The sequence below is a fragment of the Pseudopipra pipra genome, chromosome 3 (assembly GCF_036250125.1).
Source record: "Pseudopipra pipra isolate bDixPip1 chromosome 3, bDixPip1.hap1, whole genome shotgun sequence".
Taxonomy (NCBI): Eukaryota; Metazoa; Chordata; class Aves; order Passeriformes; family Pipridae; genus Pseudopipra; species Pseudopipra pipra.
In genome coordinates this window covers 44,677,291-44,704,150 of record NC_087551.1, presented here as the reverse complement: position 1 = coordinate 44,704,150, position 26,860 = coordinate 44,677,291, and the positions used below count along the sequence as shown (strand labels likewise).

Below are 26,860 nucleotides of genomic sequence, written 5' to 3'. Positions count from 1 at the left end.
TGTGTTGTCTGCAATCAGCTGAGCAACACCAGTTGCTCTTCTCATTCCACATGTGAGTATTTTAGGTTTCATTGTAAAGCTATGGTACTAGGTCTTATCCACAGAAATAAAAATATGAGGACTTTAAGAGTTTGGTTTACGTTTATTAAGACTTTATTAATTAAAAAAATACACAACATTTAGTTAGTCATCTGCATGAAAGGGTGAAGTCAGATAGTCTTCCCTTATAAAGTTGAGACGTCAAAAGAGATTTTTACTTTTAAGACATTTGTATTATATTGGCCTTGAAATCTGTTCCATTACCATCTTTCTGGAGGCAATACATATTGGAATGCCCCTGGAGACTTAGGAACTGGCCAGTTTGTTTGCTTTGCCTCTATCACTCTGACCCTGTTGGATTACATGTGTGTTTCTTGGGTCAGGGGTCCTCCATTTTCCTTCTTCGTAGCAGTAGGTGTCCCAGGGGAGCTCCTAGCCTCAAGGCATTCAACTATTCCATATGTCACCATAGACAACACAAGCACAGACAATAAAATGTACAGTTTGATGTAAACTTGCAATTTGGTGCTATAACCAAAGGCGATGACAAATCCAAGTGATTCCCAGAGACGGTAATTTGCAAAGGCAGCCTCCTTGTGTTTCTCAAATAAAATGCCATAGAGTCCTGGAAGGAAGGAAGGAAGGACATGGCTTGTGAAGATTAAGCCTGCTACCATGTATTTTCTGCAAAGGGGAAGACAGACCCTCCCTCATACATGTCAGAGAAAGGAAAACACAAACTTTGTCTTAAAAAATTTTTGTGCGTCTGTGAATTATTATAAGTGAAATAATAAAGCTAACCAGACAAAATAGAGAATATCAGATAAAAGGGAATGAAAACATGAGGAAGGAAGGATGGGCTCTATTGAAGTGAGATGCCAGGAAGTTTATTTTTCAAAATATAAGGCACAAAAATGAAGGTTCTTGCACTGATGAACAAGTAAGTAAGGAGGAAGAGGAGATGTCCAGAACTGGCTTTTGACATTGTAGGGTCTCCATGTATAACTATTGAGAAGGTCATATCAAGTCCTTGCAGGCTTTCACAGAACAGGCAGTTTTGACTAGGGACAACATGGTCCTCAGGGACTAAGATGCTCCCATATGTCACCAGTTTTGGGAAGAACTTGATTGTACCCTGCATGCACTGTTGACTTTTCTTCAAACTATTTCTTTCACCTGCCTGAGAACATGCAGAGATTGTTCGTGTAAAATGCATGGCCCTTGTTTTCACCAGAACTCAGCCTCAGGGAGCCCCCAGGTGAGGCTCACACAGTGTTGCCAGTGGTGGTAATGTCTGCTATTCATATGTGCCAAGTTGAGAGAAATAAACTGACCCAAAACACTTAAATCAGAAAGCTGAGAAAACTGCTACAATTGGGCTCAAATTTAGTATGCAGGGAAGATTTGCACCTCTGAGATAACCAGGTTTTCAGCTCCTGGATGGTTTGGCAAATAGAATATCCTTGATGCACACAGAACCCCTGGGCAGCAGCTGGAAAACTTGCTTGACATAGAGACTTAGTTAAACAGATCATTCTAATGCAGTTATGTTCACTGGGAAGATCCCACTGACTTTGGTCAGTTGCACACCCACAAGTGGGAGTCAGGGTAGGATTCCCAGTCTCCTGGTCTGACTAGTGGAGCAGACAGGAAAGGGGGGAGACCTTGCTTTCCTCTGGGTGCTGAGCTAGCATCAGTTGTGATAAAGAAGGGGGCATTTCCTCTGACTCAACTATGGTGTGCAGGGAGGGAAGAGAGGAATATCATGAACCTTGACTCTTCTCATCCACTTCTCTAACATCATATCTGTTTGAAATATGTACATTTAGCCAAAAGGCACAGAGGAGTACAAAGTTCTCTTAAAGTCTGGGTAGACTCAACTATCCCTTCAGTTTTGTTAGGTAGGGGGAGACTTCATCTGTATATAAAAACCTACTGAATCCTGATGACTTCAAGAGGACATTTACTGAACTCTTTCAATTTACACATGATGGAAAATCTGGATAAGTCCATCACAAGATGTACTTAGTTCATTAAACTGGCTGAGTGGACCGTAGCATGAATTATACAATAATCCTTCATAGTTTTGTCTAATAAACGAAAAAGTGCAAGTTGTTCATAAAACTTTCCTGATATGCCCAGCGTTATCTTCTGGAAAGTGATTAGTGAGGAGAGTTTAACATAGGAAGGTTTCTGATGCCATGACAGTTCTATATGTTAAGATTCTAGCTTTCAGCTGGTACATGTTTTCCCTTGCTATTTTGAAGCCTTCTTTTTCAACCAAAACAATGGGAGAATTGAGTGAGGATCTAGTCCAAAGTTCAGCTATAGGAAGGGCTGACCTGGCCGGGAAGTCCTCATTTTCAGGATACACATGTGCTATTAGCTAGCAGTTACATAGGAGCACAATGGTGGTTTTGCCCCAAACCTAAATATTTGTCCTCATCACAAACACTGTCAAGTGCAGTGTGGTGCAAATTGCCTGGCTGAAACATCACCAGGACCTGCTGGGCTGGCTGAGTAGAGAGGCTGCTAGGTCTGCATTTTTACAGTTCACTTCCATGGCAATTATCCTGCCTGTTTACCACTGCTGGTTTTCCTACTCCTTCCCCCGGTTGTAGTAGGCATGTGTATATGACAGGACTGCTGAAAATTATTTGAGCCCAGGTTTATAAACTCTTTAGACTCATTCATATCCTTTCTGAAGATGCACATCAGCTTGTAAAGAACTTGATTTTACTGTAATCTACCTGACAGCTCTGTGCTACACAATTGTTACAGCAGAAGTGAAATTGTCAATGGGTAATAATAGCATCTATGCTCAAGTTAAACAAGAAAGGGCACTACACGCTCTGAAAGGAAGCAGCTTTTATTGGAAATAAATTAGAGTGTCCATACATGAATGAAAACATGTTAGGAAGCCTTTATAAGGTGAAGTGATTCATCCACCATAAGCCTTCATATCCTCTAGGGGGTACTCGAGTATTAACTATTCACAGCAGCACAAAGTGAGCCATCTTTGATTACCACAGAATGCCTTAAGAATGTGGCACAATGCCATTGCATGTATTCACTGGTTAATCTATTGAAGCCCTGTCAGCAGTCATGGGAGCTTACCAAGGGAAATACCACAGACCCTAGTCACCAATGTTGTTTTGGAGGTCTTATGACCTTTGATGCTGGGAATTTCTCATGTGATGTATATCTGTATAAAACTGATGAAGGGGAGAAGACATTTAGCCCCAAGTGGATATGTCAAACAAAAGATCCTGTTCTGGGATGCAGCATTGTGAGTTAATGTCACTGCACCTCTCTGTTAAGGTTTCATGTTATCACTCAGCATTTCACTGTGACAACGTGACAAAGCAAACTTTGTATAATTTTATAACTGGGAGCTGTGAAACAGCTGAATAAGGTACTGACAAAAAAAAAAAGACATTATGCAAGGAAAAGGAACATATGGGTTTTTTCCAAGCTAAAACACAGGTGAAATTTTCACTAGTATCCTGTAGGAATCTAGGAATGGACATGACCTGTTACAGTGCAGTAATAGAGCGTATGTCTTGTCACATAGCTCCAGAGCTCACTCACCATTAAATAAGCATGAAACTGCCTATGTCTCATCTGGGGGTTTGGGAACTACAGCCACCTCCCAGACACCTTCTCTAATACTTAGGGCCTCTGTACCTACCCCTTTTTTTCCTAATGAGGGCTTCAGGTACATCTTTATCAGATGTGCAGGGACCTTACTGAGGAGATGTCCTTACTGAGGACATCTCAAATGTATGTAAATCCTCGAAGAGAGGGTACAAAGATGATGGAGTCCAGCTCTTTTCACTGATGTGCAAGAAAAATGGACAAGAGGTGATTGGCACAAACTGAAATACCAGAGGTTTCCTCTGAAAGTCAGGAAAAATATTTTACTTTGATGGTGAGCACTGGCACAGACTGCCTAGAGAGAGTGTGGAGTCTCTCTCCCTGGAAATAACCAAAAGCTGTCTGGACATGATCCTAAGTAAGTGGCTGTGGCCCTGCATGAGCAATGGGTTTGGACCAGCTGATGTCCAGGGGTCCCTTCCAACCCTAACTCTTCTGTGATTCTGAAAGAAGCCCATTGTCTGAAGCAAGACTTTCTGGAAAAGACAGAAGCAGAACAAAGGGCAGGTCCTTTAGCCCAGTGGAAGACTAAGATATGGTTCTCAAGAGCATTGAGAAGAAGCTTAGTGAGTAGTAAGAAAGATTGTGGCTGAAGAAGCAGGAAATGAATGAACAGTTTTACTTCAGAGAGAGCAAATCCTCACTGATGTTGTCCTTTCATGAACCTGAGTAATGAATGCACTGATTTAAAATTTTTCCCTAAGGCACAAGGCTCTGGGTTACACTGAGAGATGATGAGAGGGTGTCCCTTGATGTAAGTGCAAGCTCTCCTCTAGGGGATATGAGCTGGAGCTGGAGCTGGAGCTGCTGGCTGCTTGCTTCCTTGTGTGTAGTGGCAGGGATTCTACACATGCTTGAAAGGAGAGCACTGTCAGTGCTGGGCAATGGACTGCTGTGTTTTCCCTTTGGCTCTCTCATGACAGTTAATCTAGTGGGTGAAATCATCTAAACTCCTGAAACAAGCAAAGGCACCAAAGGGAGGGAGGCCGAGACACATAACCTGATGTGTGCCCAGAGGAGCTAGTTCTGCTACATGTATATTCCTATGGCATCTGCTAAATATGAATTTGAGATAGAGGAAAACAATATTGATGAAATAAGAGGCAAAATACGGGAGCAGAAGGGAGATCATTTAACTGTCTTACTGACCCAGACTATGGCACTGATTTAAAAAGACTGCAACTGACAGTCATGAGCAGGCTTTACTTCAAGTCATCACAGACTATAACTCTTTCTTGCCCTCTCCAGCACTTGAGAGTCTGGCTTTAGGGTCTGTAAGAGAACTTCCTTTAGTTTTCATTAAGGGATAAGTTTAAACGATCCCTTACAGAAGTCAGTTTGTATCAGCTCATTATATGAACTGTCAGTACATAATAATTAATTGCACTGTGTCACAAAGCAGAATATAAAAGACTGTAAGAATAAACCTAATGCATGAGATTAGAAGTCCAATGGCGTACTTTCAGTAACAGGCTTCTGGGTTAAGAGCGTAAGAAATGAAGCAAGAATACAGTGATATTTCCCCCCAAAAGTCTTTCCGACTCTGGCAATCAAAGACATAGGGACACTCTGAATTGGAGATTTCTTCTGGACCACCAGCCTTTAATAGCCCCAAAGAACATTTTCCCCTGAAGTGATGTAATTCCAACTGAAAAATATTTTTGGCAATGAATTCTACACTTTGATTATGCATTGGGTGAAAAATGGCTTGATTTCTACAAAGGTTTCTGTCTGATAACTTCATCTGGTGCCACTAATTCTGTTTTTAAGAGAAACAATGAATTTCTAATCACCTTCTCCATATTCTTAATGACCTTACCAACTGGTTTCTGTACTCATCACTTGTCCAGGCTAAAGACCTCTAGCTTGTTAGGCTTCCTTCAAGTGGAAGTCTCCCATGATTCAGCTCTGTTTTATTGCCTTCTTATGCCTTATCACATTGGATTATAATTTTTGAAATGGAGTGAATCAGAACTGTATGGATTTACTTGCTCGTATAATGTTTCTTTCTGTAGTTTTCTCCTTCAATTTTTTTTCTAGTAACTCCTAACAGCTAATTTCCTTCTTCTTTTGTTGAGCTTTGAGCTGATTTTTTATCCAGAGCGCTCTCCTTTATTGTAAAAGACAGACTAAATGTATAATTCTTCTAAGTTTCTAATTTTCTTTGAAATACTCCTCCAGAATATTTATTTTGAATACTCATTATCATCTGCTGCAGTATTCTTCTCTCTTCATCTTGGAAAAATTGGTTTTATGAGTATTTTTCTTACTTATTCCAAATGTGCTCTTATTTCTTTTACTTTCCCATGATTCAACATATTTCTTTTAGATGCTGTCTTAATGCCATTATCATTTTTATGCATGCATTGTTTTACAGATGCAAACATGCAGATTCTTATATCTCAAGAGAGTACATTTCATTGCCAACAGGACTTACCATTAGTTTGTGTTTGCCAAACAGCATCAGATAGGCCCCAAAGAGCAGGGAATACAAAAAACACAGCGAGCTGCTTAGGATGAGGTTTCCACAGCAGTAGTGCTATTATACAGGCGGTGTTTGTGACTGTGGCTGTTGATTTAGAAAGAAAGAAGAGAAATATAGATGCAATTATATACAGGGCAGATAGTGATAGATAACGCTTTTTTATTCTTCTCACAACTAGAGCACAAGGCAGTCTTAAAATCTTTCTGGTTCTTTGAGATTTGTGCTGACTGAGTTGATATCACATGAAATACAAGACAATGCAGGCCTTTGAGAGTCTTCAGTTCATAGTTCTGAGCAGTGTCCTGAGCTGAGAGATCCTCAGCACTGGCATGGCTGTTAGACCAAAGGACACGAACTGCCACTGAGTAGGAGAAGGGGCTGCTGAAAGACTTGCACTCACCATGTGAGGCATGTGGGAAGGGAGTGCAAAAACCCTTCTGCTCTCCTTGCCTAGTCCTTAAATGAGATTTCCATTCAGGACCAGAGGAAACAATTAAGGATATCTAAAGGGTTTGGTGGGTTTTGGTCTTTCTTAAATATGCAAATTTCTTCTCAAGACAAAATGAAAATTACCGTCCCATACACAAGTCCTTAAGTTATTCTAGCCTGACACTCTGGCATATGACTTTATTTTTCTCCCTACTAGAACAAGCAGTAGAAATGGCACCAGGCAAACCTTTAAAAATTTTCCTGAAATTCTGCTGAAATTTCCAAATTTACCATTCCCCAAGACTCAGATCAACAGTGATTTTCTTTCACTCCATAAAGGTGAGGATTTTTCAGCCCAGTGGAGAAATCCTTCACTGTTATAGTGCAATTCTCAAATTCTGCATTGAGATCATTTGTCACTGGCTGCATTAGAGCTATAAAGCATCAAGACTATTGGGCACTTTCTGCATAGATAATACCCTCAAAAGCATGGTGAACTTACATCACCAGCAAAGTGATGTAATGCAAAGACTTCAATTCAGTGCTTAATTGTGAACTGTGCTGCCTCTCTTCTCATGAATGAAGTTTGTGAAGTTTGCCTCCAGACTGGCTTTGGTATTAATTGATAGCTGACAGCAAGTTACCCCCCTGTGCATGGGGTGCAAGGGGTGGAGCACTGGTTTTGATCTATTACATGAGGTGATCAGTCATTCAAGAAACATTCACATACCTAATGCAAATAGAAGTTTTCTACCCGTGAACTGAGAGATCTTTCCGAAGAGCAGAGAGCAGAGGGAATTTACAGCTGCAAAGCAGATCATCACGTAGCCAACGTACTGTATCCCTACTGCACAGGTCACGTATGCCTGGAAGAGAAGAGACAGTGGTGCTACATTATCTCCCATGAAAATACACACCTAAAGTTCAAAGGTCTTAGCCTGAGTATTTGGTAAATAGCATGGACAAGATCAAAGGAGCAGAGCTGGAGAGTTTGCTGACAAGTCCCTGGTGTATTGATATAGTTGGTCTTCAGTAGCAATACTCCTAACCCAGGTCCCAGTCAGACTGATGCCATGCAAACAGAGCAACAACAAGCAGAACAAATCAGAGCACTGCATGCTATAAATAAAACTCCTGGAAGTAGCATTAGAAATTTTTTGCCATTCCCTTCATAGCCCAAGAGGTGAAAATTGACAGTTGAAACTATGGTCATTACAGAGCAGCTCCCAAGAAATGAAGAGGACCTCATCTATAAGAGCAGTGGAGGTGATCATGGAGTGCCTCTTTCAATCCGTTACAACAGAGCAGCAAGTGTACTCTTCCATCTTCTTTGATGCAAGGTTTGAAACCTTAAGCATCAAAGAAGCAGCTCAGGAAGATTTCTCCCTTTCTTCAGGTTTTTTTTCAACAAATGCATGGAGAACACACCTGCTGTGTGTTTTGATTTGTAGAGAAACTGGAGGAGCAGAGGTGGTTTTAATCATTTCAATCCATCAGGGTTTGGATCTACTGCACTAGTGACTGGTGAGGGCTTTCAGCCAGCCATGTTGAGGACTTGCTCTCTTACTGTAAAGGTTGTCAAAATAAAATACATGATATGTGTGCTGACTTGCACTTATACAAACTCTAGGGAAACCAGAAGGAAGGAAGATATAAAAGCTTTGCTGGCTTCTGGCTTTTCTCCCAGTTTGTTATTTACAACAAGCTGAAGAGTTTGAACCTGTAGCTCTCTGCTGTGGCCTCCACTGGTGAGTTAAGCTCTCTACTGCACTCTTTTTGAGGCTGTTCCAAGGGACATATTTACTGCTGGCCTCTACTCTTTGAAGATGCCACTCAGAGTTCATTCAAGCAGAAGTAAGCAGTAATTTAGCAATCCACAAATCACCATTGAAAACATCTTCATTTAACACGTAAATATAGATTCAGATGCAATAGTAAGACGCAAAGACACAAAAAAAAGTCAGACAGAAATAGATTTCCGTTCTCATCCACACCTTTGTATAGTCACCAGAAAGAAATCCCTGTTCAAACCCACTGTACATTGTCAGAGGGATTAGAAGACACTGCCTTTTATCTTTAAGATGCTGGAAAGTTGCTAGGAATGTAGACCAAAAAGATGATATCTCTAGTTTTTCTTTCTCAGTCTCTGCTTGATCAGATTTGATCTGGTCCAGAAATATAATAATCAGCAACACAGCTAGCACACCACTAGCTGCAAAAAAAAAACAAAACAAAAAGTTCATGAAAAACTGAGGAATGCTGGAAGAATGATGGGAAGTTGCTTGCTGCTGTTATTGTTCTGACTTAATGCTTAGCTCTCTGTGGGATACTTTGGCAGATGCCTCTGATTCCGTTTCAGTGTAAAGGCCATTTCTGTATAAACAAGAAGGCCTGATCTACATTCACATCTTCTGCATACAGCTGCACACCTCACAAATCCCCTCAGCTTAACTGTGACTGTCCTGTTGTGACAGCCGCCGGGCCAGCTGCACGGCCGCAGAGGGTGATGGCTCACCCTTCCAGGGCAATCCAGGGGCGCGGGGATGGGGAGTTGGCCGGGAACAGCTCCCTCGGGAGCTATCAAAAGCCTTTAAATCAACATGAGAGAGGAATATTCACTTCTAGTGCCAAGTTTTTCCTGGCTAGGGGGGATCTTCTTTCGAATACATGGAAAGAAAAATAAATGCTGTCTTGGATCTCAGTATATGTTGTGCTTTTTCTTTTCCTTTTTTTTTTTTTTTGTTTCAGCTCAGAACAATGCTTCGAGTATGGAATATGTGCTGTGTTGATGATGATGGTGAGCAATTTTAGCTAACTTGAAAAAGATTGAAGTTACTTCCTAGCAGAAGCACCATATGAAAGAATACATAAGGTAGTTAATCAGAAAATGATTTGTTGCTTGTGTAGTGAATCAATACAATTTTTTCACGTTACCGAGAAGATAAACTTGTCTCATATTATACATGAAACAGCCATAGATTCACAATTGATTGATTCATTATGAATGCAGGGCATGATTATGTTTCCTCTCTTACTTATGCTGACTAGAATTCCATCCATGGAAACAAGTAGAGTTCAGAGTAAGAGGAGAACCAGGCACCTCTTCCCATCCACACTGTCTGTTTAATGTGCTCCTATGTTATGTGCATGGCTACTGTCTCTTCTGTGAACTTTTAATGTCCAAATGCATCAGCAGATTTACAATAAACTGCCTCAATTTTTTGTTGTTTATTATTTTTCTTCCATGTCTCCTAGAATGAAATTGTATTCTCCAGTGTCCTGGTTCCCTACAGAGGCTGAGCTGTAAACTCTTCATGATGTAAGTAATTGCTGGTTCTGCCAGGGTGTTTATTAGCACATTTGGGCTAATTGCAGGACTTATATGAGCGAGAGCAGGGAATCCACACTTTCAGGAAAAATATTCTAACAGATATGTCAAATGAATCAAGAGCAATTAGAGGAGATAATGACATGGCTTAAGAGTGGTTGGTATGAATGTAAGTAAAAACTTTCACAGTCCTTGAGAAAACTCAACAACAAAGACTATGCTAGTATTGTCTCCACCCAAGCTGGGCAAAATATGTATTCAGCCACCAAATAGAGGACACATTTAAAAATGTCTGTGGATGAAATATTTAGCTATTTGCTTTCCCTTGAGGTGGGAAAAGACATATCTTTTATTAAAAGCTTAAAAGAAAAATGAAACCCTACTGATGTGGGGTCAGTAGACAGCAGGGTTGCATTCATTTTACATGAGCAAAGCCTAAGGGAGCACTGTATATGTTAGTCACCAAATTTAAATTTAAACTTGTGAGACAAACTTGCCTTTAGCAGAAAGTCATCAGCTCCAGTACACTCTGGAAGGGAAATGGGGGGATATTCTTTACATTTTCTCACCAATTAGGAATGGAGGCTGGGGAAAGAGGAAGGGTTTGCTGCAGTCCCCTTGTCCCGTGAGAGCTGGCTCTGTGTAGATCACATGCACTCTGTTGGAGCATATAATAAATTCCATGCATCTGTCTCAGCACAGAGAATACATCTATGTTCAGAGACTGCGAAGATATTTTAATGGAGTCAAGGTGGCATATTGCCTTGCCAAATACTTTATTTTATCCAGAGGATAACTTGTTTTGAGCTGGATACTTTTTGAAATTTCCTCACTCAATGAATCTCGGCACATCTATTTGTCTTTCCAATTTTTGATGGCATCAGCCTTCCCTGTCTTTGATTCTTTTCTAGCCCTATGAAAGGGAGGTCTTTAGCAGCCATAGTTAGTAAATGGGAGCAAATTAGCAAATGCCAATTTGCCTACTGCTTCTCTTCAACTTTGCCTTTCACACCAAGGTATTCAAGCAGCGCAATTAAGAGTTGACTGCAGTTGTGAAGTGTCAGCAGGGATCCAAAAACCTTCCCTCAAATGACTGCTTGTTCTGGGAGCTGTGGTTCAGGTCCATCTCTAAATACAATGTAGTTCTTGTGCTAAAACTTCTTTATATATGGTAGGACACCAATCAGTTCTGATAGGCATCCCCACTTGACTAGAAGTTGGTGAGTTCAAGTACTGCTATCTGGGCTGCTCTTACCATCTTGGACCTCTGCATGCATATAAATTTGCCCTATGCCATCAATAACTAGATCACTATTACTGGTCCTGACAATAGTGAATTTAAAACCATCTCATGCATAACTGGATAAGCTGCTGTAATCCTGTAATTGCAATGTGGGCATACTTTTGAGTCTAGTCTGTAGAGGAACACTGACTTTGGGTGAAACAATGGGGTTACCACACTGGGCTTCAAATTTATTTCAGGTAAAAAATTTAAAGAATGTCTTGCTCCTTTAGATAAAAAATTATACAGCTCTGGCATAAAACATTTGAAACTAGAAAGAAGTTGTTTACAGGTCTTACATATCTTATTTCCTTTTAGCAAATTGGATTGAAGAAGAAAGTCAGAAACTTAATCTGCAAAGTCATGCTAGATTTCAGAAGTACTAGATTCCCCATCAGTGATATTGCTTATAGATTGTGTGTATTACTTACCAGTGTAAACACCTAGCAGTGTGTAGATTAAGGATTGGGAGGGTTTCGCTGAATCAGTGGTGTTAGTGGTATCAGCCAGGCAGTTGTATGCTCCACAGCATGCCAGGTCTTCTTCTGAGATTTCCACTAATTCAGTAAGAACCAAAAGAAAGGCAGGTCAGTGAAGAGATCAGATAACTGCACACTATACATAAGGATATAAAGAGATGGGAATCCAGTGCTCAGTGATTGGTCCCCATTTCAAATCCTTCCTGATTAGAAATGATTAACTTCAGAATCCCAGTTTAACACACAAATATTTGATTTAACAGAAGCAGTAGCTTCCGACTTAACACTGAACTGATGGTTACATGGAGATAAGGACTAAAATTAAAGGTTAAAATCTGAATGCAAGCTCAATTTGCAGTATTCAAAGTTCCAGTGCATATCGCTACATCTTAGTCATAACACCCCATGAAACAGGTCCCTTAGTTTACACTGCCACTGAACTGATGGTCCACAGTTCTTACAGCCATTGCACATTATCCCTCTCCAGATAATGTCTGTATATGTTATAGGAACAGAAACCACTTCAAGACATCTTTTTGTTTTATAAATTCAAATTACGACTACCCAGTAATGCAGTCTTCCAAGAAGCCTGCTTTTCCTGGTTTTATTATTTTATTACTGGCTTTATAAGTTTCTGAGAACATACCTTAAACTAGATCAGTTCGGCAGGGTTTGGAGTAAGACCTTTGCTTTGTTCAATCTTACCAGTGTTGTGCTGGTCATACATCAAAGCCACACACATGTGCTCACACACACTGTGTGTCACCATGACACCATGCCTACTTCCTCTTGATAAAGAATAAATACTAATCCAAAGTGTAAGCCTGAATAAGCTGTGTAGTGGAGAAGGATGATCAAAAAGCCATACAATTATTTTAATGCTTTCACTGCAGAATTTGTCATTGGTCCAAGCACAATAAAGGGCAGTACACTTGTACCTTGGCTGAGTCCTTAAATAAGAGTTGATCTGTAATTTTTCAATTAAGGTTATTGCATAACTATGTTTAGTGGTTTTCCTCATTGCTTGTAATCAAAGCTGCTGCAATGTGAATCAGCTGTTCAACTAGCTTCATAAACAACTTTAGGTTTAACATCAGATAAAATTTAATAACGTAAAGAAAATCATTACCTTATTATAGCCACTGGCTAATGCTATAGACCTTCAGCAAAAATTGGACAATCAGACCCTCAGCAAAACTAACATATGGAAAAGATGAGTCACACAAGTGAAGTGTGGAAATGTGTAAAACAAGTTTTTCATCTGTTCATGAATCATCTGAAGATGCACATGCAATTAGTGATATGGAAGGTGCAAGGCAGGGTTTGCACTGTTTCTCTGGAATTAAGGCTGCAATATTGATGAGTGAGAAAGCATGACTTGTAATTTACCCTGAGTACTGTCTTCTGTTGTAGTATTGCTTCATGGCGTAACTTTTCCATGCTTCCTCTGGATGCAGTGATGCAGGCAATTTGTCAAGTGTAGGTATATGTCTGAATTCTATGCATTTTGATTCTGAAGACAAATGCTATATCTTTCTGACTGCTCAGTGAAATTGTACATTTTAAGTATATGAACAGTATGGATGGATACTTTTGTTGCAATGTCAGAGGAGAGAAAAATATGGGAGAGGTTGGATATGCTTACTCTCTCACCTCTGCAAAGAAGCTCCCTCTAGATTAAAGCTGATTCTCACTGAGAAGGCACAGCAGAGAAGCTTATGGTATAACTGCTCATCACTGTTGTGAAGATATGCAAGGCCTTTGACTTTGAGAGCTGTTCACAGCACATCTCCCAGGAACACTGCATTTTCTGAAATTCTATATAATTGATTAAAAAAATAAATAAAAGAAATTCTTTAGAATTTGGAGGAATATCCTCAGATGTAAAACTAGGAAGGGATTTACAAGACAAAAAAAGTAGAGGTTTAGTCCTCTTATTAAAATGATGTGTGCTGTGAGGCAGAGGAGAGTAAAATGGTTGCAGACCCCACAGCTGCACCACAGCCTCTGCCCTGCAAGCAAAATCAGAACAGACAGTCCCTCTCGAGATATCACGTGGCTCAGTGATCAGGTCAGCAGGGCTCCACTGCACTTTGAAAGCAGTCCGTTAGCATTCTGCTCTAATGGTGTTTCATCTGTAGTTATTTGGGTTTAAAGGAAGCCTGATTCTCCAAAAGTATCACACCTTGTGACAACTACTTTGCCATAAAGCCAAGGATTCAAAGATTAAAACCCGATGCCAGCTCCCTGATATGTACCTGTTTGAATACTCTGCTTAATTGAGCCAGGGAAGAGAGGTAACTTCCTGGTACTTATAGTAGAATGTATATGGAAAGTCCCTGTTATGACTTTGACAGGATAAGGAATGCACAGGAGACTGCAATGATAATATATCATAGCATTTTGAATCTCTAAGGTGGTATCTAAGTATTAATTTATCTTCACAACTGCCCGTTTAAAGCTGACACCAATTACATGCATGGGAAATGAGGGCACTGCTGTTGAGTGATTTCTTCAAGCTACATCGGCATCTGCTGTCTGAGCCTGAAATACAGCAGAGGAGCCTGGGCACACAGACTCCTGCCAACAGCTACTGCTATTTCTTCTTGACAGTTCTGTAGAGCACTCATTTTCAGCAAGCAGCAGCATCAGCTTGACTACTCTTGAATGTTTAAAAGCATACTAATTCAATACTACAAACTTTGCGAAAAGGTTGCTTCATGTTTTGCCTTTTGTTTTTATCCACTTCAAATAGAAGTTAGATGTGAAAAACTGTCACTTCCAGGAGCCTATCCATGCTTTACAACACAGGGGTGGAATTAAATCAGAATTCAATAGACATCTATTTTTGAGCTATTTGTCTGAACTCTTTTTATGGCTGACGAAGAGTTGATAGAAAATAGACACTTTCAGAGAGCAAAGCAGTCCATCTATTTCATACATCTATCTTCAGATGAGCTAACTCACATCTGAAGTGCCTATTTCCACTGCCTATGGAAGCTCAGCTGCAGAAATTTACCTTTTATCTATCTAGCTGAAATTTACAGAAAGAAGTGCCAAAATTTTAAAATATATTTTACCTTTGGTGGAAGATTGGCTAAATATCAAGGATGAGATAAGATTTCCCCAGATGCCAGAGGACTGAAATACCAGAAAGAAGACCCCAAAATATTGGTTGATAATGTCTTTTGCATTTTTTCCTGCTTTCTCAGCATAAGAAGTGCCAGCAATGGTGAGGTAAGTGCATTTGGCAGACCAGAGTGGTGCTCCTCCTAAGCCCAGGATCACAGATGTAGGGATTAGTGTGTACCTGCCAAAGAATACTTTATTTAGCATAGCTGTTGTCCATTAGCATAATGATAATTTGTCCTAAGATTCAGAGGCAAAAACAGACATCAAAGAAATAGATTTATCCTTTGTATGACACAATAAATCTGTTACATGGAATCCAGAAAAGGCCAGTCTTATGAAGTTTGGGATGTGCAAGCACTCCCAGCTCTGTCAGGACTAGGCCTAAGCTAGGCTGGCTAGGTCTTTGCTCATGTGTCTTATCTTCTTCTAACTGAGAATTAAATTGTACCTGCACTTCAGAAGACGGATCACAACAACTTTCCTCCAAAGAGCTGCAATCCCTGTCTCTGGAGAGTGGAAGTTGTTCATCCACCTCTGAAAAGGCAAGGCAAGAGCTACCCTCTTCCTGTGGTCCTCTTCTCCCAGGACTACTGGCTGGAAGATAGCCTTCCTTTCAATCTTTTCAAAAACAGCCCTAAAAGTAATTTGGCTTTTAAATGAAATTTCTAATTTTTTCCCAAAGGGAAATCTCTGCTACAAACATGAGTTAGAGAAGCAACTTTAGATGGGTGAGCGATGTATTCATTCTGATTTTTTGCACATTTTCATCTCTTGGTTCACCTGCTACTGGATTTATTTATCTCTATTTCTTGCAGGTAGCACTTTTGCATCCAACACAGAAGTAGAGTAGGAATTGAGAAGAAAAAGAAGCCAGAATTTTGCCCTTACTTATTTTGTTCAAACACAGTAGACAAAGTATTTAAATTGTACCAGCTAGCATAGAAGTTCCCTAAGGAGAATGCAATGTAGCAGCACATAGAGATTGCAATGGTCCACTTGCAGCCCAGCTTCTTGATGAGGATTGGAGGGAGGAACATAGACGATAAGATGAGTGCAGCATAGAGAACACTTAGGGAAGCAACACCCAGGCCTTCTTCTGAGTTGAGACTGCTCTGCATGGACAAAAACAGTGATTGAGACAAATTTTATCACAGGCACATATCATTATGGTGTACAGAGAGTGGCTTCAGGTAGAAATGGAGAGATGCAGCATCTGGGGCTGGGTGTTACTGTCTCCTTTCCCCATAGCAATCTGATTATGGATTTATGGTTTTCCTCACAGTGATAGAACAGTTATGAAAATACGACACAAAATCAGTTGAGGATTGCTCAGATTCAAAGTTTCAATAAGTCAGACCTTATATTTGATGTAATTTTTTTGAGTTTCTCTTTGAAAGCAAGTTAAATGAAGGATAGTTTCTTTTCCTGGCCCTCACTTGTTCACAGAATCACAGAATATCCTGAGTTGGAAGGGACCCACAAGGATCATTGAGTCCAACTCTTAGCCCTGCACAGGACTATCCCCGAGAGTAACATCATGTGCCTGAAAGTATCATCCAAATGCTTCTTGAACTCTGTCAGGCTGGTGCTGTGACCACTTCCCTGGGGAGCCTGTTCCAGTGCCCAACCACCCTTTGGATGAAGAACCTTTTTCCAATATCCAACCTAAACACCCCCTGGCACAACTTCAGGCCATTCCCTCAGGTCCTGTCACTGATCACCACAGAGAAGAGATCAGTGCCTGACCCTCCTCTTCCTCTCGTAAGGAAGTTGTGACTGCAATGAGGTCTCCCCTCAGTCTCCTCTTCTCCAGGCTGTGGAGTGACCGAGTGACCTCAGATGCTCCTTCCCCTCCAGGCCCTTCATCATCTTCGTTGTCCTCAGGCAGACAGGAATATCCTCAGATCTGCATTGTAAGGCCTGACTTAGCAACAGTAGAAGATTCTTTGCTTTAAAGTACAGGTCTGATAATTTCTAAATTCTTCAGAGATCAAGGTTCCATATCCTAATATGCTCACAGCAGCGCTTTGTAGTTGGAGGTAATTGATTCAGCCACATTTTGACAAGGGAGCAATAACTGATATAAAACTGTTATAGTTTTATGCTCAAAGTAGTTCTTGTCTTGATACTATTAAAGCTGAAATGAGAAGATCAAGTTGGGAGACCTGGACAAGCTTGAAAAGTGGGCCTGTGTGAATCTAATGAGGTTCAACTAGTCCAAGTGCAAGGTGCACCTGGGTTGGGGCAATCCCAATCATAAGCACAGACTGGGAGAAGAACTCATTGAGACTAGCCCTGCAGGGAAGGACTTGAGGATTCTTGTGGATGAAAAGCTGGACATGATCAACAGCGTATGCTCACAACCCAGAAGGCCAATCACATCCTGGGCTGCATCAAAATAACTGTGACCAGAAGAGGGACTGGATGCTGAGGGGCTGGCACTGGAGAGTGCTGGAGGAGAGTGAGGCTGTTGGTACTTGACAGAACACTTTCAAGCCCTGCAGTGGCTGTGCAGTCTGGCCATGCAGGACCATGGTGACAGTCGTGCAGCAACCTTGGTGAGAAACAGGCACCAGGGATATGAGGTCAGGGGCTTCCCTGCTGAGCAGTGTCAAAGTATTTGAGAATCAGAACAGTTGTTTTGTAAACTGTCAGAGAGGCTTCCTGATCTCAGAGGTCTTATTTCTGACATATCACGTGCCTGGTTTTGTCAGATATAGCTTCCAAAAATTAGAAGCCAGGCCTCCAAAACCATATGATTAGCTTAATTGTTATTGTCCGGGGTTTCTCTGGGGGGTCTGGGTAGTGGAATATTGAAATGAATAATGAAAATTTTTAATGTTCCAGCACTTAACCTGAGTGTGCATCATTTCAGATGGTGGGACTGACTTGCAGCTTCTTGGGTTTATCTTCCCCTGCCTCATTAGTCTCCCCAACTCACATGTCCATCCATTTTTAGGGCTATTTTTGCATAACTTCTCTGAAATCAGAATTTGACAAAGTCAGCAATGAGAAGATGTTCCAGAAGAGGAACACTCCAGTGGGAAAATCCAATGCAATTGATCATGGTCATATGTTAATATCCTGCCTAAAGTTACTTATGAGTAGTTTATATCCATTTACTAGAAATGAGGCCAACAGAGTCCTCTAGTCTGAGAAGTTTCTCCTTGTGTTTATCTACTCTGAAGTATTCATAGACAGCAACAGTAACCCTCAGTCTTTCATTTTGGTTAAACAAATGTGCTATAATGGTATTGTAAGTGTTCAAGTCATTTTAGAAAGTCATCTCTGCTACTATGTCTTAGGATGTTAATGCCACTACAAACCACAACTGCCTTTCATTTAAAATAATATCTTTTATGACCCCAGTAATTACTATATTATTTTACACTTAAATTATTTAATGGTTTTGGCATACATTTTTATTATTTTATAATGATGTACAATAATAATAATAATTATAAACCCATAGCAATTTAGAAATATTAAAAAAAAACCTTTCCAGAAACTGAATTTGTTTTCCGTTTTTCAATATCTTCTTTCGAGCAAAATCTCAGGTAAATTTGTTTTTATTCAAACAACTTTGTGAATCTGAAGAAGTATTATGCCACAAGCATTCAAGCTATTTGAGAAACACTAGAATAAAATATTTAGTAAATACTATGAATCTGAGTGAGGAATACTAACCTGCAGCAAGTTAATGTCCTAACCCACCTCATAGAAAATCTTGTGCATATCTTGCTCACAGAGACATGGAAAGATGGATGTGTTTCCTACTGCCAACTGTTCTGATGCCCTTCCAGGCCAACTGTCCTGCTAACCAATGGGAGATTCCCACTTACCTGTAGACTTTGGAGTCCTCCGTAAGCAGTAAAGAGGAGTAAAAATCCGAAAGAAATGACCAAAACATTCTTAAGATTCCTTTCCATGTTGTTTCATAGAAGACAAAAGGTCTGCTGGTGGGCAGAGCTGATCCAATTATTCCAGGGGATGATTCGAGTTGGAGAAAAACAGCTTGTGCCTTGCTGGAAAAGGTCACTTCTTTCTGTGTTTGTGAAGGAAAGAGTTGTTAATTATTTGAAGACTGGCCAGTGAACTTTACTTTTATTTGTACTGAAAACGTGTTATGGAGTTGTTACTCATTCACTCCAGCAATAGCAGTTGCCCCTGAAGGACACCTACATGTTTTATTAGATAGATATGTAAGTCACTTGCAACACTTGGACCAATGTGAGTATTGCAGTTGTACATTATATGGCTCTCTACTACAAGCAGCACAGAAATAAAAAAATGCAAGCAGTGAAATTGCTTTCTGGCAGAAAGATATACTAATCCATAAAGGGCAAAGATTAAACCATTGTACTGAAACCTCTATTAGGCCTATTGCTTAACTAAGGTTACAAAAGCATACTAGGAAATGAGATTGTGTTACAGTGCTGTCTGCATACACCAGTTCTGTAGCTGTGCAGCACAGAAAACCAAGGCTGCTGGCTGCTTTGCAGGTGGAGGGTCTTCATTCATGGGGAACACCATGGCTTTGGTCTTTGAAATTTACCAAGTCATAGTCATGAAAATAATTTTTCTCCACCTTTCTCATCAACTCAAAAGCCAAGAAGAAAGCAGATTGAGCAGATAAATGAAAAAGCAACTTCCCCTCCCCTTCTCTGGCCCTAAGCCTGGCAGGGTGAACAAGACCCTTCCTGCAGCTGTGGCAGAGGAGGGATTTGAACTTTGGATCAAAGTGGAATCCAAGAAAGTCCATGGTATAACGTAAAAAGATTCAAGTGGAGATGGTCTGTAGGGTGTCCATAATGTTCATCGGGAATGCACAGCTAAGACTTGGTCCAAATCCCACTAGATGGCACAATTTTGCTTCCCAAGGGGGCATCTGAGGGTGAGGGGAGGAAGCGTTAATGCATTAACTCATTTAATACAAAAGAGGTCACAGGTAGTTTCTGCTTTGGAGAAAATTGCAGTATGTGCCTTTTCATTTTCTTCTTTTGTCTTATAATCTTGAATGAAGTAATGCAGAAAACATAATCTTTTAATACTCCATTGTTAATGTTTCTTCTTTGTTGCAAGTCTGGATAGTGGCTTTTTATTTTGCAGGCCACTATGCACAGCCTGCAAACACTTTGAATTAGATCATAATTATGCTCTTTTTTGGCAGTGTTTGTAAGCCTCTACAAGGCACTTAGATCTTAAACTGGTGGTACTTTTCCCCATCTTTTTAGGTTCATGGACCCTTGCAATTTTCAGGTGAAAATATTTCACAAGACATTTGCACCTGGTGTTAACATGCTTGTTTCTGCTTCAGATCCCTTAGAAAAAGTATGTCAGATTCTACAGATTTGCAATCATAGGTCTAAAACTACTGGAAAAATGATTGAGAATATGTAGGAATAATGCTTATCCTATCAGCTGTTGTAGCAAAGGCAAGAACCAGGAATAGTGCAAAGAGCACTCAGTTATAAAAGCCTTTATTTCAGTTCTTTTTCTTGACACTAGCAGTAATAAAAACAAAGCTTTAAAAAAAAATTAACTGGACATTATTTTTAAAATGCAGTGTTGGACAGGTTATCTGATCAGCACTTCTGCTCTGAAGGAATTCTTAACTCCTAATTCAGTCACGTCCTCTCAGCAGTGCAATGCTGGAGCATATATGGGAGATGGTGCTTTTTTTGTATGTATGTTTTTTTCTCTTCTTTCCACTGATCAAAGGCATTTCAGCCTGTTCCACATCCCTTGCCCAGGGGTTATCCAACTGACTGGTCCCAAGCCCCTCCTTAGGAATGTGCAAAGTCCTTCACCAAGGAAATCTGATAAGGCGAAGGATCTTTTCCTTTGGTACCAGGCAGCCAAGGCTCCAGCAGGCCTGCCGTGTATCACGCTTGACACCTCTTTCATTCTTTCTGCCAGTCTAACTAAGATTAAGTGAGAGATCCTCAGGAGCTGTGCAATGCATTTGAGGCTTAGCTTTCTCACAGAAGACTGCAGCCACTAAGTTAAAACAGTCTTGCAGAGCACCACCCCAAATACAGGCTGGTTAAACTGATGACTCCCTCCCACAGCCAATTACATTTGTTTTCCAGTGTTTATTCTCTCAGTGTAAATGAGGGCAGTCTGCTCAAAAGATTATAGCACTAGAGGCTAATCTTTGGGAAGTTTTGTTCTTCATAATTATCTTTTCCCTATTTACTCTATTCTGGTTAAATACATTGTTTAGGCAATTATTTTAACTAAAGAACAAAACCACAACACCCAGAATACTCATCAGAGGATTTTCTGTCTTAGGAGGCTTTTAATTGGTTAGTTCATTGGTGGTATACAGTATCCCTTGAATCTACCTGTAGAAAGGTTGACTGCCTGTACAGCACTTACTTTCTTGTTCTGGCCATGTTGCTCTCTTCTTCTCTTCCTCCTCCATCTGCATTTGTGCCCTGCCTATTTTGGAGTTGAAGCAGGAATGACTAAATGTGACATGTGTCTTGCAAAGCTCTTCCATTCTGACAGGGGCTTTGGAAAATACAGGCTGTTACATGTTGAGAGATGATCACAACTGGGATGTGAGATCCATAATGCTGAGCTGAACAGATCAAGCAGTAAAAGCTGTTTTCTCACAGGAAGAGGGTTGGAAGGGAGCTGCCAGTCAGTGAACTCATTTTGCCCACAAAGTTGGAGGAAAATAATTTTTGTTATTTTCTCTCTAGAATTGTGAGTTGGTCCTGTTTGTCTCTAAAGGCTTAAACATCTCACCCTCCTCCAGTATTTCAGGTCTCATTTCCAAATTTCCTGTATTTCCCATCTGTCCTTTCAAATACTTCTTTTTCATCATGCAATGCATCTACAGATACTGTCCTTTCATCTGTTCTCCCAGGATTGTCTCTACATGCTAGCTGCATAGACATCAGTTTGCCACTTCTGTCTGAATTCTACCTGCTGATGTCCTCCGTCTTTCTCTGGAGGCACCAAACTGTCTATCTCAATCTTCCTTTATGTCCTTGATGTATGCTGTCCTTCCTTCCTTCCTTCCTGCTTTGCTGTTCCTGAGCCATCATCCTGCCTGTGTCTCACTGTTTCTCCCTTCTCACCTCATCTCCTGAGTGCCAGCAGACTTTTTGATTCTTAAGGGAGTGACCTGAAATCTGCTGGTTGAGTTCCCATCTCACAGATTGCTACACTACTTTTAGCCTTGCTGGCTGTAAGGTCTCTCTCTCTCCTCCCTTAGCACTGCTCTTAATTTCTGACGAAACCCTTTTCCTCCAGCTCCACTACCTATTCCTTAAAGAGGAGGAGGAGAGACACCTGGTCTTCTGGGCTGGAAGCCAGCTCATGGTAGAAAGGCGACCAAATGGAAAAAAACCAGAGAGGGTGCAAGCTTGAATGAAATTGTGACTTTTTTATCAGTAGGACCATGTAGGAGACTTTCCCTACAGGACACTTGCCTGCTCTGTTGAATGCAGCTGTCCAAATAATCAACATTGTCTTTATAATACAGACAGGACTCAATTTATGATAGGATGATGTGATGCCAGTCCAGACTCACTCATAAACTTTTATGAGCTGGAGAAACAGTTCCTTAAAGTGTTGGGCTTCTTGTAGATGTTACTTGCCTCCTGAGATTTGCATCAGTTTTGGCTGGAGCTTTCAATGCATGAACACATGTATGAGAGTGTTCACAGATATTAATTCAAGACTAGGTAGAGATGCAAGCATGCTGAAGGTAAGCCCCTGCCCTGTGTAGTAGGCAACCTCCCTGCAGAGGACAGGTAAGGAGATTGGCCTCTCCAGGCTGACAGCTGCCTGGGAACAATCCTCTGTTTCTCCACCAGAGTTGTCTTGCATTCTTTCTCGTATAATAAAGTTCTTTCATCTGGTTCAGACTCAGCCCAATCACATTTTTCCTTCTTAAAACTGTTGCCTGAGCATTGACATTATACATGTGCCTTGCTCTGCATTTTGGATGTTTCGGAATAGCTGCAGTAATCCCATTTCTAAACTAGCAACTGTGACTCAATTGGTAAGGCTTAACACCCTGCTAAGATAAACATGCCACTGTTGTGATCTATGCTTTATAATGAATGGGTAGGGAGGTGGATCCTACATATGAACAATGGACTTTTGTATGGCAGTGGCTCTGAAGTCTTAAGAGCCTTTTACTGGAAACTGCTTGACTTCATACTGGTTGTTCACATAAGCATGCATCAGAAATTCCTTACACACACCCATGATGGGCCTGGGAGGATGGGTCTCTGTCAGCAATCCAAATCATGTACATTTTCACCTTTCCTTTTCGGTTCAGAGATGGCTGCTCATGTTATTAATGTCCACTATCAAGCTAGCACAAGAGAAGGTCCATAGTGGTCAGTCAGGAAGCCCCTGCTTTTTAAAAGCTATCATCTAAAGATTCAAGATGAGTTTATCAGCCTGTAGAAATAAAAAGAAAAGGAGAATGGGGTTTGATTCCAGAGAGCAGCACTGCATATTGGTTTAGACATCCTGGGATGTGGATGTCCTCACCTCCAGTACCTTTCATTTGTCCATTGGTTGCAGCCATGACTGGAGACTGACATAAGAGGAATATTTACCACCTATTTACCACCCATTTTCCATCGATGTAAATATCTACCATAGAGAAAAGGGAAAGGTAGTATGAGTCTCTTCCTCTGCAAGCCTTGTTCCTACTAACTTTTGCTTTTTTTCTCTGAATATCCTACAACCACATATAACAGCAGGAGCTACCAAGCTGCAGAAGTTCAAGCAGGGGCTCTTGAGAGTGAAATATTAAAAGAAAGGGCTGTACAGGCTGGTATGAAAGAAAGGTGTTGTTATTGGCAAAATAGAAGATCTATTAGAATTAATCAGAATACGCAATCCTGCAGAAAATTTTGATGATGAAACTTCTTCTCTATCCCAGTAGATACCACCAAGTGCCTGAGGCAGGTGATTACCTGTTTTACCTGGCCTTTTCTGCAATACAGATGCCTTCCCTTGCCTCAGCATCAGTAAATCATACAGCCATCCAGGACACTGTTTCTCTACCAGCTGACCCTGACCCTTTTCCTCTGTCTGCAGCTCTGCCTTCTCCCTCCAATCTCAGTCTGCATATCCTTGCATTCAAACAAACGAAATTACCTTTTCCAGTGGCTTCCTGTACTTTGAAATTATGGAACTAAGGTAGACCTCCCTGGAAACAGGTACTGGAGTCCAGCTGGGGAACCTCTTGATGGTTGCTGCTCTGAACAAGCTGCATGCTTCTAATCCGGCACTGACTTTTACAGAAACTGCCCTACTACATTCATGAGGGTTGCAAAATGCCTATCCTGTCCTTGTTGGGAAATTCATCATTTTCGTCAGTCCCACTGTAAAACTTGACCGGAGAAGCAAACAGTATCTAGGAAGACAGGACACATACAACTCCACCTCTTGCTTATCATCTGAAATAATAGTAACTACCATTTTGTTTGCACTCTTGCTTGCATATTCACTTACTGTGAAATGTAATATTTTACCAAACTGCTCCCACCTCCAGAGAAGTATCAAGATTGTTAATCAGAGTTACTCAATCCATTTAACAGAAGTTGTTCCATAACTTCATGAGGGCAGGGCCTATCAGTCATCCACACCACAGTATTATGGGCACATAGTGAGGACTTGAAGGTGAAAAGTGAAGTCCTATTACCACCAGTTTCTTAGTCATTTAACAGTACCACAAGAATAGTTGTTGCATAGAGAGTTTCAACCTGACCTGGAAAGTCATCCTTGTTTTTTTCCTATTAAAAGTCACTCATGGAGCCTGTTCCAGGATCCACTGCAATCACTGGAAGACTGCCTACTTCGGCAACAATTCCTTTAGTCCTTCATACTCCAGAGGATGGATGCCCTTGGCTTTCCCACATGAGAGAGTTAAGGAGGCTAAGGAGTTTCAAGCATTGTAGAACAACTCCAGAGAAATGTGGAGGTGAAATTTTCAGATCAGCCAGCAGGAAATCTAGAAGCAACATCTAGTTCCTAACAGAATGCTAATTTCAATAGGATCTCTGTGAGAAAATATTCTCAGACTGTATGTCTGTAGCTACTTAAAAAAAAAAAAATCGCTATGATTAACTGTCAGAAGTTACAAAAATTATGCTAAGCATGTATTCCTCCATGCCAGACCTCTAGAGTTGTGGTAGTTTTAATTATTCAGCATTAAAGACTGGCTTAATTAAGTTTTATCTTAATCATTCTCCTCCAGAGATAGCTTTTTAAGTGACTGTAAGTGCTTTTCTTAAACAGACAAATAGAAAGAAATCAAGGTTATAGTACAGAAAATCTCAGTGTCTTTTTATTGTGAGATCTTGGCTCTGCAAGGGAGGACGAAATTAGGGACTAAAACCACACCATATGGAGGAGAAACAGGGAGTTTACTGGAGCAGATAGAGAAAAGTAGACAAACTAGTGGCCTGTTTTTCTGATTACCAAATACTTAAACTATCAAAATCTTCATATCATCTTTAAATATTTTAATGAAGATAAACTTTCACAGCTCTTTATTAAAAGAGCAGAACATGCATGAAAAGGCTTTCAGTAAACATACAAAATCCATGCTACAAAACCCTGTAATGAATGACAATTCATTTTGATTTTCATAACAAATTATTCTGGGTTTGTTTGTAAATATTCCCAATTCCCTCTGATACTTTCATCTCCTTGAAGGTGAGCCTTTGCTGAGCCTTGAGACTGTTTTAATTTATGGCCCCTGGGAACAGCTGTGGTGCCTTTGACCAGCATGGAACTTAGGTGGTGCAGTGTGCATGGGCTATTTCTCCAGAAGGCCCTCCTACAATGAAGAGGAATAGTAAAAACAAGAAGGACTTCAGTATGAATCTAGCTGTTTATGGTAGCTTTTCACTTGAACTGGAACTGTAATGAGACGCGATTTGGTACGTAATGGTGCAGGCTATAACCTAGCTGTCTGTTGTGCAAAATCCCTCTGCAGAGATCAAAATGCAGCCAGAAGGAGTCATCTGTTTCTTGTACTTGGCATTGCTATTGGAGAATCACCAGGACCTTAATCCCAGGGGCCAAAAGCATTAGATGCTTGGTTTTGCAACGAGCAGAGCTCAAACCTGTGTGTTGGGTTGCAAGCATTCTTTTACCCTTTATAAATTAAGGTCCTGTTATGGGCTTTTGATTAATTATACTTTTAAATCTTTCTCCTTTCTATTTACCTTTTGGGTGTAGGTGTAGAATTCCAATGGAGATCAGCTTCTTTGGCAGCGTGAGTAATGCAAACCTCAGAGAAATAGACTAAATATTGCAACCTAAAGAGTTTGCTGAAATTACAATTCAAAATATGTAAAAGTCCTTTCATTTCAGCTTTTAAACAGAAGCACAGGTCTCCTAAAGATGTAATCTACGAGGCATGTCAAAGGTTTTTGACATTTGAAATTATAGCTCCAGTACTGGAGAGAGACTGTCAGTTTGTAGCTTTGTGCTTTTTCTCCATGCAAATGTGAGCAATTTCTTTTAGCCCTCAGTACATCATCAGTATACTGTTGTTTGTGGAGCTGCTTGGATTTAGTAGAAGAGAATCAATAAATTAACCATTTACTGACTGTGAAATTGAGTTTTATAATTGAGAGACTGCTGAAAATGTATGTATATCTGAGGGAAGCAAAAATCAAACTGCATTGTATTGTACATTTGCAGCATGATCTGAAAGAAGTAAGTTGGTTCTTTTGGAAAGAAGTTAGAGAACCACATGAATGTTGAATGGAAGATATCACTGGACGTCAGCTACGCAGCCTCCAAATCCAAGCAGTGTTGCCACCAGCATTAAATCTGATCAACCATGAGGCCTGGAACAACATAACCTGGACTGAAGTTAGTGTTCCTTACCAAGGACTATTGCAACATTTCTCCCCAGCAAAATAATACAGGACAGTGGCAGTTTCCTGTGGACAGTTCTGCTGATGAATCCTATTCAGGCAGGAAGCCCTGCTGCTGAGATATTTGCCAGATGCACAAGTGAGCATCACATTCAG

At 40.6% G+C, this 26,860-nt stretch overlaps 1 protein-coding gene across 1 annotated transcript; it reads right to left on the bottom strand.

The window, feature by feature from the left end:
• Positions 1-130: 130 nt before the first annotated feature.
• UNC93A (unc-93 homolog A) lies at positions 131-19,035 on the bottom strand. The gene is made up of 8 exons (XM_064648942.1): positions 18,674-19,035; positions 15,762-15,943; positions 14,780-15,009; positions 11,652-11,777; positions 8,605-8,822; positions 7,341-7,476; positions 6,134-6,265; positions 131-664 (listed from the first exon to the last, which is right to left on the bottom strand). Exons 1-8 carry the CDS (start codon positions 18,758-18,760, stop codon positions 399-401), a joined length of 1,377 nt encoding a protein of 458 aa, XP_064505012.1. The 5' UTR covers positions 18,761-19,035; the 3' UTR covers positions 131-398.
• Positions 19,036-26,860: the final 7,825 nt, after the last annotated feature.

Bases quoted from the DNA above. Each gene is read 5' to 3' on its own strand.
- UNC93A (XM_064648942.1), bottom strand. From the start codon at position 18,760: ATGGAAAGGAATCTTAAGAATGTTTTGGTCATTTCTTTCGGATTTTTA. The intron at 11,778-14,779 runs GTAAAATATATT...TTACTGAATTAG, and splicing joins TAGCCAATCTTCCACCAAAG to TGGAAATCTCAGAAGAAGAC. The intron at 665-6,133 runs GTAAGTCCTGTT...CCTTCCTTCCAG, and splicing joins TTGGCAAACACAAACTAATG to GACTCTATGGCATTTTATTT.